General features: G+C 47.6%; 1 protein-coding gene across 2 annotated transcripts in view; it reads left to right on the top strand.

Annotated features, from left to right (window-relative positions):
• PLS1 (plastin 1) overlaps nucleotides 1-13,851 on the top strand; it is a 285,009-nt gene that overhangs the window by 267,125 nt on the left and 4,033 nt on the right. For both annotated transcript variants that reach the window (XM_063915993.1, XM_063915994.1), the window contains one exon: nucleotides 9,895-10,018. In XM_063915993.1, the coding sequence (XP_063772063.1) occupies nucleotides 9,895-10,018 (124 nt within the window). The remainder of the gene's footprint in view (nucleotides 1-9,894; nucleotides 10,019-13,851) is intronic.

Raw genomic sequence — 13,851 nt, 5'->3', positions numbered from 1 at the left:
TGTGCCCCGTGACAGGGTCTATATCAGCGCTGCTATCTAAAAGAAGTGCGCTGACGTGAAGGGAAGTGTGCTGCTGACTGCTCCAACACCTGCAACTATCGATTTCGACAGCTGCAGGTGGCGATGTCCTATCTCCACAGCAGGGACAGAGTTGTCCCTCGCTGTGCGGGTGAAGACTCCAGGGCGCATGTGAAATCTCTTGAGACTTGCGAGATCTCGCACACACCCAGTGAGCCGGCTGCAGAGGAGAGATACAGTGCATCAGCACTTGGCTGATACACTGTGGAGGCTGACAGACGTAGTTGGGGGGGGGGAGTTTTCAGTCCCCCTCGCTGGCAGTCGAGATGTTCATACATCTTGATGCCAGTGCTTTCTGCTTCATCTTGGTAAAGAGAAAAAGCTGGAAGAGTAATACCGGCACATAATACATTAACCCCCATGTGTTTTAAATAAATGTTCTTAACTTAATTCAAGTATACAAAAGAAATGTCAATTTCTGAGCCGTTTTTGGAAAAAATATTAACCAGTTAAGAGGTTAAAGATGAAAACGTCTACCGAGTTCTCCAGGTTAATGAGAAAGTTGCTTGAGAAGCCTTTAAAGAAGTTGTGCCTCGCTTCTTGGGTAACAGATGAGCTGGAAACCATGTTGAGATTGCAGTGCCGTAACTAGGCATTTTAGCGCTGTGTGCAAGAAACGATAGTGGCGCCCCCCCCCCAATGTAAGATAGGGGCAGTGCGCGCCGTAGGCGCGCCAAAATTTTTATAGGGGCGTGGCTTAATGGGGAAGGGGCGTGGCCACAAAATAATAGCAATTCATACTATGGTGCACAGTAGTCTACATTATTCAAATTACGCTGCACAGTAGCGCCCCTTTTATACATTACAATAGACAGCGTCCCCCTTTTTACACATTGCTGCATCCAGGCCCCCTTTTTACACATTACGGCAGCCAGTCCCCCTTTTTACACATTGCGGCAGCCAGTCCGCCTTTTTACACATTGCGGCATCCAGGCCCCCTTTTTACACATTACGGCATCCAGGACCCCTTTTTACACATTGCGGCATCCAGGACCCCTTTTTACACATTGCGGCAGACGGGACCCCATTTTACACATTGCGGCAGCCGGGACCCCATTTTACACATTGCGGCAGCTGGGACCCCTTTTTACACATTGCGGCAGCCGGGACCCCATTTTACACATTGCGGCAGACGAGACCCCATTTTACACATTGCGGCAGACGAGACCCCATTTTACACATTGCGGCAGCCGGGACCCCATTTTACACATTGCGGCAGACGAGACCCCATTTTACACATTGCGGCAGACGAGACCCCATTTTACACATTGCGGCAGACGGTGTCCCAGAGAGAGAGAGAGAAAGAGAGAGAGAGGGGGGGGGGATATACTTACCTTCTCCCCGCTGACAGGCTCCTCGTGCAGCTTCCTCTCGGTGCAGGCTGTGTGAGGTGAGAAGGAGGAGGAGGGAGGGGGAGCAGTGAGCCGCAGCAGCGCTATTTGATTGGTAGTAAGCGCCGCTGCAGCATCCCCCTCTCCTCCTGTATTGGTTGCCTGGCGCTGCTGTGGATGCTGGGGAACCGCATCCCAGCATCCTTAGCAGCGCCGGGCAGCCAATACAGGAGGAGAGGGGGATGCTGCAGCGGCGCTTACTACCAATCAAATAGCGCTGCTGCGGCTCACTGCTCCCCCTCCCTCCTCCTCCTTCTCTCCGCTGCCCGGCGCTGGTCCTCTTCTCCCTACACAGCGGGGCGCACGGCGCAGACTTCGGCGGCATGTAATGAGTCAATTTGACTCATTACATGCTGCTGGCCGTTGCGCCCTCAGGGCAACTGCGCTGTGTGCCAAGCCCCCTTGGCACACACGTAGTTACGGCCCTGTGAGATTGTGAACAACCTTCTACAAAAGTATCATCAGTTAGGCTGCAACATGCCACTCAAAATCCACTTTCCCCACTCTCATCTGGACTTCTTCCCTGACCAGTGGCGGAACTAGCAAGCGGTGGGCCCAGGTGCGACAAAATGCTTTGGGCCCCCCCCATCCCATCCAAGTCCACCCCCTCACCCCTGGAGAGGATCTGGTGAGGGGGACCTGCTCAGGGCCAGAGAAATGGATACCTAGCAACAGTGCCGTAACTAGACATTTTAGCACTGTGTGCAAGAAACGGCATCGGAGCCCCACCCCTGCATGCAAAACAGGGGCAGTGCGCGCCGTAGGCGCGCGCAAAAATACATAGTGGCGTGGCTTCGTGGGGAAGGGGTGTGGCCCCAAAATAATACCAATTCATAAAACGGTGCATAGTAGTCTCCATTATTCAAATTACGCCGCACAGTAGCACCACTACACCAGGTAGAGACCCTTTTACACCTTACGGCGGACAGATTCCTCTTTTTACACATTACGGCAGACAGCGTCCCCTTTTTACACATTACGGCAGACAGCATCCCCCTTTTTACACATTACGGCAGACAGCGTGCACTTTTTACACATAACGGCAGACAGCGTCCCCTTTTTACACATAACGGCAGACAGCGTGCCCTTGTTACACATAGCGGCAGACAGCGTACACTTTTTACACATAACGGCAGACAGCGTGCCCTTTTTACACATAACGGCAGACAGCGTCCCCTTTTTACACATTACGGCAGACAGCGTGCCCTTGTTACACATTACGGCAGACAGCGTCCCCCTTTTTACACATCACGTCAGGCAGATTCCCCCTTTTTACACATTACGGCAGGCAGATTCCCCCTTTTTACACATTGCGGCAGGCAGTCCCCCTTTTTACACATTGCGGCAGGCAGTCCCCCTTTTTACACATTACGGCAGGCAGATTCCCCATTTTTACACATTACGGCAGGCAGATTCCCCATTTTTACACAGTGCGGCAGGCAGATTCCCCCTTTTTACACATTGCAGCAGGCAGTCCCCCTTTTTACACATTACGGCAGGCAGATTCCCCATTTTTACACATTACGGCAGGCAGATTCCCCATTTTTACACATTGCGGCAGGCAGATTCCCCCTTTTTACACATTGCAGCAGGCAGATTCCCCCTTTTTACACATTAGGGCAGGCAGATTCCCCCTTTTTACACATTGCGGCAGACAGTCCCAGAAAGAAAGAAAGAAAGAAAGAAAGAAAGAAAGAAAGAAAGAAAGAAAGAAAGAAAGAAAGAAAGAAAGAAAGAAAGAAAAGAATTATACTTACCCTCTCCGCTGGCTCAGGCTCCTCGGTGCAGCTTCTGACGATTCCCGGGCAGGAGAGAAGGAGGAGGAGGGAGGTGGAGGAGGGAGCCGCAGCAGCGCTGTGTCATTGGTGGAGGTGCTGCTGCTGCTGCCCCTCTGCTTCACTATAGGCTGTTCTCGGAAGACAGCCTATGGTGAAGCAGAGGGACAGCAGCAGCAGCGCCTCAACCAGTAACAAAGCACTGCTGCGGCTCCCTCCTCCACCTCCCTCCTCCTCCTTCTCCCCCGTACCGCTGCTCCTCTCCTCTTCTCTCCGGGCGGCTGTGTGCTGCGGGCAGCGGTTGCCCGCAGCACACAGTGGCATGTAATGAGTCAGTTTGACTCATTACATGCTTTGGGCCCCTGGACAGAGGCGGGCCCCAGTGCAACGCACTGGTTGCACTGGCGGTAGTTCCGCCTCTGTCCCTGACAACGGTGCACGGACAGCGATTCCACCAAGACATTTCAGCAGTGTATCCAAGATACCAGGGTAAGTGGAACGCTTTTCTGCTTGCTGACTACTGTTGGACAGTACCAAGAGATGCCCCAGAAGGGGAATACAAGCAACAAGCAAAGAGAAAGCACTCTCATAAATTGGCCACTATTTGAGATAGTTCTTTAGGTTCCTGTATGTTGTTTAGTTTTATGTTATTATTTGCGATCGATTGAATTGAAACAACTGTTATTTATGTCGCATCAAGAAAGTATCATATTATTTTAAAATTACCGTATATACTCGAGTATAAGTCGACCCGAATATAAGCCGAGGCACCTAATTTTACCACAAAAACCTGGGAAAACTTATTGACTCAAGTATAAGCCTAGGGTGGGAAATGCAGTTCTAGCCGTACACAGCCCTCATACTGCCAGATATGCCCCCACAGTGCCAGATGTGCCCTCATAGTGCCAGATATGCCCTCATAGTGCCAGATATGCCCTCATAGTGCCAGATATGCCCCCGCAGTGCCAGATATGCCCCCACAGTGCCACATATCCCCCGCCCCCAAGTGCCAAATATGCTCCCCCAGTGCCAGGTATAACTTGCCCTCCGCCGCTCCCGCGCTGTTTTGTGATGGAGGGACACGAAGGGCACAGCGCGCGCCTCTCCTGATTCTCAGACACAAACGTGGAGAAAATCCATGGAGGACGCCTTGTCCCAGGTACAGGCCCCCTCAGGGTCACAAAAGCGTTCATTTACCCAAATAGCTGATACGGATACCGACACGGACTCTGACTCCAGTGTCGACTTTAGTGAGGCCAGTTTACATCCAAAATTGGTTAAGAGTATTCAGTACATGATTGTGGCTATTAAAGATGTTTTACATATTTCTGAAGTGCCTGCTGTTTCTGATACAAGGGTTTGATTGTATAAGGGAAAGAAACCTGAGGTGACGTTTTCCCCCCTCTCATGAACTGAACTCTCTTTGTGAAAAGGCTTGGGAATCGCCTGATAAAAGGTGGCAGGTTCCCAAGAGAATTTTTATGGCATATCCTTTCCCCTCTGACAACAGGGTAAAGTGGGAGTCATCTCCCAATGTGGACAAGGCTCTGTCCCGGCTGTCCAAGAAGGTGGCGCTTCCGTCTCCCGACACTGCTGCATCAAGGATCCTGCAGATCGTAAGCAGGAAACAACATTAAAAGCCATTTATGTCACTACGGGTGCACTCCTCAGACCTGCCGTGGCGTCGGCTTGGGTGAGTAGTGCTATTGCTAAGTGGGCTGATAATTTGGCATCTGACATGGATACCCTGGATAGGGATAACATTCTTTTGGCTCTCGGTTATATCGGGGACGCTGCAGCTTACCTAAAGGATGCGGCAAGGGATATTGGCCTCTTGGGATCAAGGGCCAATGCCATGGCAATCTCGGCCAGAAGGGCGCTGTGGATGCATCAATGGAATGCAGATGCCGACTCCAAGAAAGCTATGGAAGCTCTCCCTTATAAAGGTAGTGTCTTGTTTGGTGAAGGACTCGCTATCCTGGTGTCTACCGCTACAGCGGGTAAGTCATCTTTTCTTCCTTATGTTCCAGCACAACAGAAAAAAGCACCCCATTATCAGATGCAGTCCTTTCGGCCTAATAAATACAAGAAAGGAAGAGGCTCGTCCTTCCTTGCTTCAAAAGGCAGAGGAAGGAGATAAAGGTCGCCTGCTGTGTTGGGCTCCCAGGACCAAAAGTCCTCCCCGGCCTCTGCATGATGCTGGGGCTCCCCTACGGGAGTCCGTGCCGGTGGGGGCGTGTCTCCGACTCTTCAGTCAGGTCTGGTTTCACTCGGGCCTAGATCCTTGGGTGTTAGACATAGTGTCCCAAGGGTACAAACTGGAGTTTCAGGAGGTGCCCCCCCACCGATTTTTCAAATCAGCCTTGCCGGTTTCTATCCCAGAAAGGGAAGTAGTGAGTGCTGCGATACAAAAGCTGTGTCTCCAGAGTGTAATTGTCCCGGTACCCCTGTCCCAACGGGGAGAAGGGTTTTGTTCGAGCCTCTTTGTTGTGCCAAAGCCGGACGGCTCGGTCAGACCGATCCTGAACTTAAAATCCCTCAATCTGTATTTAAAAACTTTCAAGTTCAAGATGGAATCTCTTCGAGCAGTGATCTCCAGTCTAGAAGGGGGGGATTTTATGGCGTCAGTCGACATAAAAGATGCCTACTTACACGTTCCGATATATCCTCCACATCAGGCTTTCCTGAGATTTGTGGTGCAGGATTATCATTTCAAACGTTGCCGTTTGGGCTTTCCACGGCCCCGAGGGTCTTCACCAAAGTGATGGCGGAAATGATGGTACTCCTATGCAAGCAGGGTGTCACAATTATCCCGTACTTGGAGGATCTCCTGATAAAGGCGAGATCGAAGGAGCAGTTGCTAAGAAATGTGGAACTCTCCCTGACGGTTCTGCAACATCATGGTTGGATTCTAAATTTGCCAAAGTCTCAGTTGATTCCGACAACTCGGCTGCCCTTCTTGGGCATGATCCTGGACACGGAACTGCAGAGAGTGCGAGTGCTAGGGAAGATGGTTACGGCTTACGGAGCCATTCCGTTTGGCAGGTTTCATGCCCGGGTGTTTCAGTGGGACCTGTTGGACAAATGGTCCGGGTCTCACCTGCACATGCACCGGAAAATAAGTCTATCTACCAGGACCAGAATTTCTCTCCGGTGGTGGCTGCAAAGTTCTCACCTTCTGGAGGGACGCAGGTTCGGGATCCAGGATTGGGTCCTGCTGACCACGGATGCAAGTCTCCGAGGCTGGGGAGCAGTCACACAAGGAAGAAGTTTCCAGGGAAAATGGTCAAGCCAGGAAACTTGTCTCCACATAAACGTTCTGGAGTTAAGAGCCATTTACAACGGCCTTCTGCAAGCGGAACACCTTCTTCGAGGTCTACCTGTCCTGATTCAGTCGGACAACGTAACAGCTGTGGCGTACGTAAACCGCCAAGGCGGAACATAGAGCAGAGCGGCGATGGCAGAGGCCACAAGAGTTCTCCGTTGGGCGGAAAAACACGTGAACGCTCTGTCAGCAGTCTTCCATCCGGGCGTGGACAACTGGGAAGCAGACTTCCTCAGCAGTCACGATCTCCGTCCAGGTGAGTGGGCTCTTCATCAAGAGGTATTTGCAGAAGTGACAAGGCGTTGGGGAATTCCTCAAACAGACATGATGGCGTCTCGCCTCAACAAGAAGCTTCCGAGGTATTGTTCCAGGTCAAGGGACCCCCAAGCCAGTGCAGTGGACGCCCTGGTAACTCCGTGGGTGTTTCAGTCTGTATATGTGTTCCCTCCACTTCCTCTCATTCCAAAAGTGTTGAGGATCATAAGACGAACAAGAGTTCCGGCAGTACTCGTCGTTCCAGATTGGCCACGGAGGGCCTGGTATCCGGATCTTCAGGAATTGCTCATAGAAGATCCTTGGCCGCTTCCTCTCATAGAGGACCTGTTACTGCAGGGGCCGTGCGTATTTCAAGACTTACCGCGGCTGCGTTTGACGGCGTGGAGGTTGAACGCCAAATCCTAGCTCGAAAGGGTATTCCCAGGGAAGTCATCCCCACTCTCCTTAAGGCTAGAAAGGAGGTCACGGCGAAGCATTATCACCGTAGTTGGAGAAAATATGTGTCGTGGTGTGAAATCAAGAAAGCTCCTGCGGAGGAGTTTCAGCTGGGTCGTTTCCTCCATTTTTTGCAGGCAGGCGTGGATGCAGGCCTGAAATTGGGTTCCATCAAAGTGCAGATTTCGGCTTTATCTATTTTCTTTCAAAAAGAATTGGCCGCCCTTCCTGAAGTTCAGACTTTTGTGAAGGGAGTGCTGCATATCCATCCTCCGTTTGTGCTACCTGTGGCACCGTGGGATCTTGACGTGGTGTTACAATTTCTTATGTCTCACTGGTTTGAACTTTTGCGAAAGGTTGAGTTGAAATTTCTCACTTGGAAAGTGGTCATGCTTTTGGCCTTGGCGTCCGCCAGACGGGTGTCAGAATTGGCGGCTTTGTCTCACAAGAGCCCATATTTGATTTTCCATGAGGATAGAGCGGAATTGAGGACTCGTCAACAATTTCTGCCGAAGGTGGTGTCTTCGTTTCACATAAATCAACCTATTGTGGTGCCTGTGGCTATGGATGCCGTGACGGTTCCAAAATCTCTCGATGTCGTAAGAGCTTTGAAGATTTATGTCGCCAGAACGGCCTCGGGTTAGGAAAACAGAGGCTCTGTTTGTCCTGTATGCTTCCAACAAGATTGGAAATCCTGCTTCCAAGCAGACTATTGCACGCTGGAATTGTAATACGATTCAGCATGCTCATGCTACGGCTGGATTGCCGTTGCCGAAGTCAGTGAAGGCCCATTCTACCAGGAAGGTGGTCTCATCTTGGGCGGCTGCCCGAGGGGTCTCGGCACTTCAACTTTGCCGAGCAGCTACGTGGTCGGGTTCAAACACTTTTGCTAAGTTCTACAAGTTTGATACCCTGGCTGATGAGGACCTCATGTTTGCTCAATCGGTGCTGCAGAGTCGTCCGCACTCTCCCGCCCGGTCTGGAGCTTTGGTATAGACCCCATGGTCCTTTTGGAGTCCCCAGCATCCTCTAGGACGTAAGAGAAAATAGGATTTTAATACCTACCGGTAAATCCTTTTCTCCTTGTCCGTAGAGGATGCTGGGCGCCCATCCCAGTGTGGACTGTTACTTGCAGTTGTATTGATACTTGTTGTTTTCGGTTACACGAAGGTTGTGTATCAGTTATATTCAGCTTGTTGCTGTTGTTAGTTCATACTGTTATCTGGTATTCCTGGTAATCCAGTTGTACGGTGTGTTGTGGTGTGAGCTGGTATGTATCTCGCCCTTGGTTTAACAAAAATCCTTTTCCTCGAAATGTCCTTCTCCCTGGGCACAGTTCCTATAACTGAGGTCTGGAGGAGGGGCATAGAGGGAGGAGCCAGTTCACACCCATTCAAAGTCTTATAGTGTGCCCATGTCTCCTGCGGATCCCGTCTATACCCCATGGTCCTTTTGGAGTCCCCAGCATCCTCTACGGACTAGGAGAAAAGGATTTACCGGTAGGTATTAAAATCCTATTTTTCACTATGACTATAATAATGAAGTGCATATAGCGCAAGTAGTGTAGCTCAAAAACTAAAGTTAATAAAAACATTCCGAAGTCATATTCATTTCTCTTTACCTCAAATTAGTAAATTGTGACTATTTATAGAAAGGAAACAAGTTAAAGTATTTCATTGTTGTACAGTGTAATCTTTATTTTGTGTTTGTGCATAAGTCCCTATGGAACTCATAGGCATACAATAATTGCAGATACCATTCTCTCATTGTCGCTGCTGTGTCGTGCAGTTCATTGCTATCCATATGGTCAGTGTAACCTGCTTGCATAGTGTTCTAAATGGAACACATAGGGAGTGTTGTACTCATGTGGCTACAGTATGGGTCCTATTTTCCTAATCTTGTTCCTATGTGCCAGTTGCTTCCCAAATGAATTCTGTACTAGCATGGTGACCGATCAACTCAGTACTCCAGAACGCTTGCTCATTTTTACACCTGTAGTTTTATCACTGGCTGTACCACCACTAAATCCATTCACTTGATCCTTGCTGCTGTATAAATAAGGAATAATAATAAGATACAGGAATTAGTATATGTTGGCTGACTTGTCTAAAATGATTTTGCAATGCGATATTGTATTAGACAGATTTAATTTAGAAAAAAAAAAATTAAGGCCCCCATACATTAAAGATATAATGGGGAGAGGTATGAAATCTTCAAGTGAGATAAAGTGGAGAAGTTGCCCATAGCAACCAATCACCTCCCTCGAAGTTTGAATACATCTACAAGTTAATATGAATGGATGATTATCTGGTATATAGGAAGGTGTAACCAGAAGATAGCTACTATCAGTCAGCGTACATGGTCATCTTCTACCCACACTGCCAGGATGAAATGTAAGCAATGTGTGAACCAGGCACTAAACCTGTGTTATACTGTAAATGACCGATTTGGCAGCCCTTGTTTGTGGCTTAATGTGACGGTTATCCTTTATCTTGTCACCTGGGCTGCACAGCAAGACCGGCACATGTAACGCCAGGTTTAGAGATATGCAGTGTGTGTATGCATGTTGTCCTCATATCATGTCTTACTTACAGTAAAATCTGTTCTGTACTAGGTACACACTAAATGTGTTATCTGACCTTGGAGAGGGGGAAAAGATTGATGACAGAACTATCATTAAGTGGGTAAATGAAACTCTCAGTAGTGCAAACAAGAGCACATTCATCACCAGCTTCAAGGTAACCAGTGTTTTGTTGATAGTAGTAAAATCAGATATTTACGTACCAATGTATGACATTTTAATTGTATTATGGGTCTTTGAAGTTCTTTTTTCCTGTCTTTGACCAGACTGACTGTCATAAACATTCATAAAGAGTCTTATTCACCTTATTAAACTGGCACAGCCAATACTAGCCAGCCTACTATTTATTTGATCTCCAGAGGAGCTGAGAGAGGGGGTGGCAGATATAGAGCCATGGCTTGTCTGTGGGCTCCAGAGCTGTCATGGTTGTTGAGGATATTTTCCCCTGTTGATGGTGTTGGACTCTAGGCTGGAGCTATCAGCCCAAAAAAAACAATATTCGTACATTTTACTCAAGGCTATCAGCCCCCCATCCGCAGCCCTTGGATGGGGGGGGACAGCCTCGGGCTTCACCCCTCGCCCTTGGGTGGCTGGGGGGGACCCCTTGATTGAAGGGGTCCCCACTCCTCCAGGGTACCCCGGCCAGGGGTGACTAGTTGGGTATTTAATGCCACGGCCGCAGGGCGCTGTATAAAAGTGACCCCCGGCTGTGGCATTATCTGTCCAGCTAGTGGAGCCCGGTGCTGGTACAAAAAATACGGGGGACCCCTACTCTTTTTGTCCCCCGTATTTTTTGCACCAGGACAAGGCGCAGAGCCCGGTGCTGGTTGTTAAAATACGGGGGATCACCTGTCATTTTTTTCCCCGTATTTTGGCAACCAGGACCGGCTCAAAGAGCCCGAGGCTGGTTATGCTTAGGAGGGGGGACCCCACGCATTTTTTTTTTCAGATTTTTACCATTCCATTAAAAAAATATATATATATTTTTTTTAAAATATATAAATAATACTTGTGCCTCCAAAATAGACAAACCAAGTACCTAATCCTTTCTAATATAAATAGATATGTTATTACCAATAAAAAAAACACCAAAAAAAAACATGTTTTTAAAAAATTTTATTAGATTCCGCCAGCAAAGTGTGGCGGATTGAAAATGACGAATTTACTGTCTAAAAGCACTGTTGTCGAATTTACAATCTTCAATTGAATATACTTTTGTCAAATTGCCGCATTTGTACCATTGCAGAAATGTTGAATTTGACAAATGTCGAATTTCAAAAAGTCGAATTTGGAAAGTACGTTTTTTTGACGAAAAGTACTGAATTGCTTTGTCGAATTTTTTTTTTGGGGGGCGAAAATGTCCCGTTTTTCGACATTTTCGGGAATTCGACCACAATTGCATATACCCCTATATTGTTTAGGCATACAATTCATACTGGTCACGATATGCTGATTATGTGCATGTACTGTATGTCATATTTTATCCTTATTGTTTTTGTGTGGACAGATTGTTCCTTTTTGCCAATTGTACTCTATGAATTTGTGATATGTTCAATAAAAACATGTTTTAAAAAAATAAATTATATTATACAATAATAGACAAAGTGAATCCAGAATAAAGAGCACATGTCTGTTTTACACTGTACACACTTTATTTTCTTTGCACAATTTCCGATCTGGACTTAAATGTTTTGCTGTTTTTAATAATAGTCACAGTAACAAAATTATTTTAACAACAAGGTACTGTAACAATCTAATACAGGTTGCGTTTTTACAGACCACTCAGTATTTTGGAATGGACCACACTAAATTACTGCAGCATAACAACACCTTCAAGGAGTAATAAATATAGAAGTATAGATATTGTATAGTATGGTATACAAATCTCAAAATAATTGAATTCATTAGACATACAGTATACATATTATTGGTGTGTGTTGCATGTATTACTGAAAATTGATCAACATTTGATACAAAGTCCAAAGAGTACAAACATAAAATGACATATTTCTGCACAATTTAATGCGAAATTATTATTTATTTGTTGAAATCATTAAATTGAGGAACATAAAAACAGTGATTGCAGAATGTAAAACCCTTTGGACTCCCTGAAACTCCATCCTTAAGGGCCCCATACACTACAACAATATGTCTGAGGCTGAAGTTGGAGGCGATTTCCCTTGAACTCTCCCGGGAGCTTCCCGGGAGTGGTTCCATACGATTCTATACGATTTGGTACATTTTGCATGCGATATACCGTATGCAATCCCAGCCATGTCTGCGGGAACTGACATATCATGAGTGCAGCACTAACGATCTAGGGGAGCCAATCCGACCCTCACGGGAACGCGCATCGGATTGGAAACACATCCAAAATACCCGATTTCACCCGATATATCTGCCTGAATGCCCGAAATTGGATGAAATCGGCCATTATCGTTCTAGTGTATGGGGCCCTTTAGTAGAAGTTACATCTTCTAGACTCTTCTTGTAGCCAGCAAAGAGACTCTTCTGTTTCTCTCTTCTGACTGCAGGAAGGTTTCCCACTCTTCCCTGCAGAACTCTTCAGAGATATTCTTAGCTTGTTTTGCCTGCATTATGTGATTAAGATCTCCCCGTAAATTTTCAGTTATATTCAGGTCTGGGGACTGTGAAGGTCATTCCATAAACCTTAATCTTTCTGTACTGTAATTACTTTTTGTTTGCCTTTGGGGTATGTTTACGATTGTTTCTTGCTGTAAAATCCAGTGAGTTTTCAGATTATTTTTTCTCTGACTTGGTGACAAAATGTGTTGATATATTATTATTATATAATTATTTATTATTCTTATTATCAATATTATTATTAGTGTTGCTGTTGTTATCAGTTTGTAAGGTTCCACAATTTGCCTCAACACTGGAAAGCGGGGAAAACAATTCATACATAAAATAATTCAATGCAAACATGAAATAAAAAGTTAGGGAGCGCTTAGAACAGGGCCGCAATTAGGGGGGAGGGGTGCATGCACCCCGGGAGCCAGACACAAAGGGGTACCGACACTGGTGAGCAATTGCCCTGGGCGCAGCCGCCATCTAATTTGACGGGGTTGCTCGTCCACACTTGCCCGCCGCCAAGCTATAGTTGGCTGGAGACCCAGTCTTCCAGAATGCCGCTGATGACATCACGCATGGCATTCTGGGAGCAGCTGCAGGGAAGAGAGAGGGTGGACGAGCAGAAGCAGCTTCCTCGGCTCAAACATCCATGTGCTGATGCAGCCTGCCCACCTGCCGAGCCCTGCCGTTGAGAAGCCCTGCTGCTAGAGAGACACAGGGGGTGGTGAGTCGGGGATGGGGGTATAATTTGTGAGGTGCATTACTGGGGCATAATGTATAATGGGCATTACTGGAGTGTAATGTGTAAGGGGCATTAATGGGGCATAATTTGTAAGGGGCATCACTGGGGCAAAATGTGTTATAAGGGGCAGAATGTGTAAGGGGCATTACTGGGGCATAATGTGAAATGGGGCATTGCTGAAGCGGGACAGTAGGCTTTACAGACGATCAGGATCCGGCCGACAAAGGCATCCCGATTGTCAGTATGTCGGCAGCAGGGCGAGTGCACAGCGCTCCTTTGCGGGCTCACTGCGCTCGCCACGCTGCGCCTGCCATGCTGCGGGCTCGGTGGCTGGATGCACTCATCAAAGGTTCTATTCACACTCTATTGATGTCGTGGACACCCATGAGTGGGAATAGCCCGTTAGCCGGGATTTCTCACTGTCGGCATTGTCAGCAGTCAGGAACCCGACGGTCAGGACCCCGACTGCCGGCATCTCAACTGCATACCACTGGTGCATATTGTGTAAGGGCATTACCTGTTATAAGGGGCATTACTATGGCATAATGTGTACGGGACATTACTGGGACAGAAAGTATATAAAGGGCATTACTGGGGCAGAATGTATTTTACAGATGTGTTCTCTTACAACTTCCCTCCATGCGCTACAAGTCGCG

This window comes from Pseudophryne corroboree, chromosome 4 (genome assembly GCF_028390025.1).
Source record: "Pseudophryne corroboree isolate aPseCor3 chromosome 4, aPseCor3.hap2, whole genome shotgun sequence".
Classification (NCBI taxonomy): Eukaryota; Metazoa; Chordata; class Amphibia; order Anura; family Myobatrachidae; genus Pseudophryne; species Pseudophryne corroboree.
Note: the sequence above shows the minus strand (reverse complement) of the source record. Positions and strands in the feature narration are given on the sequence as shown.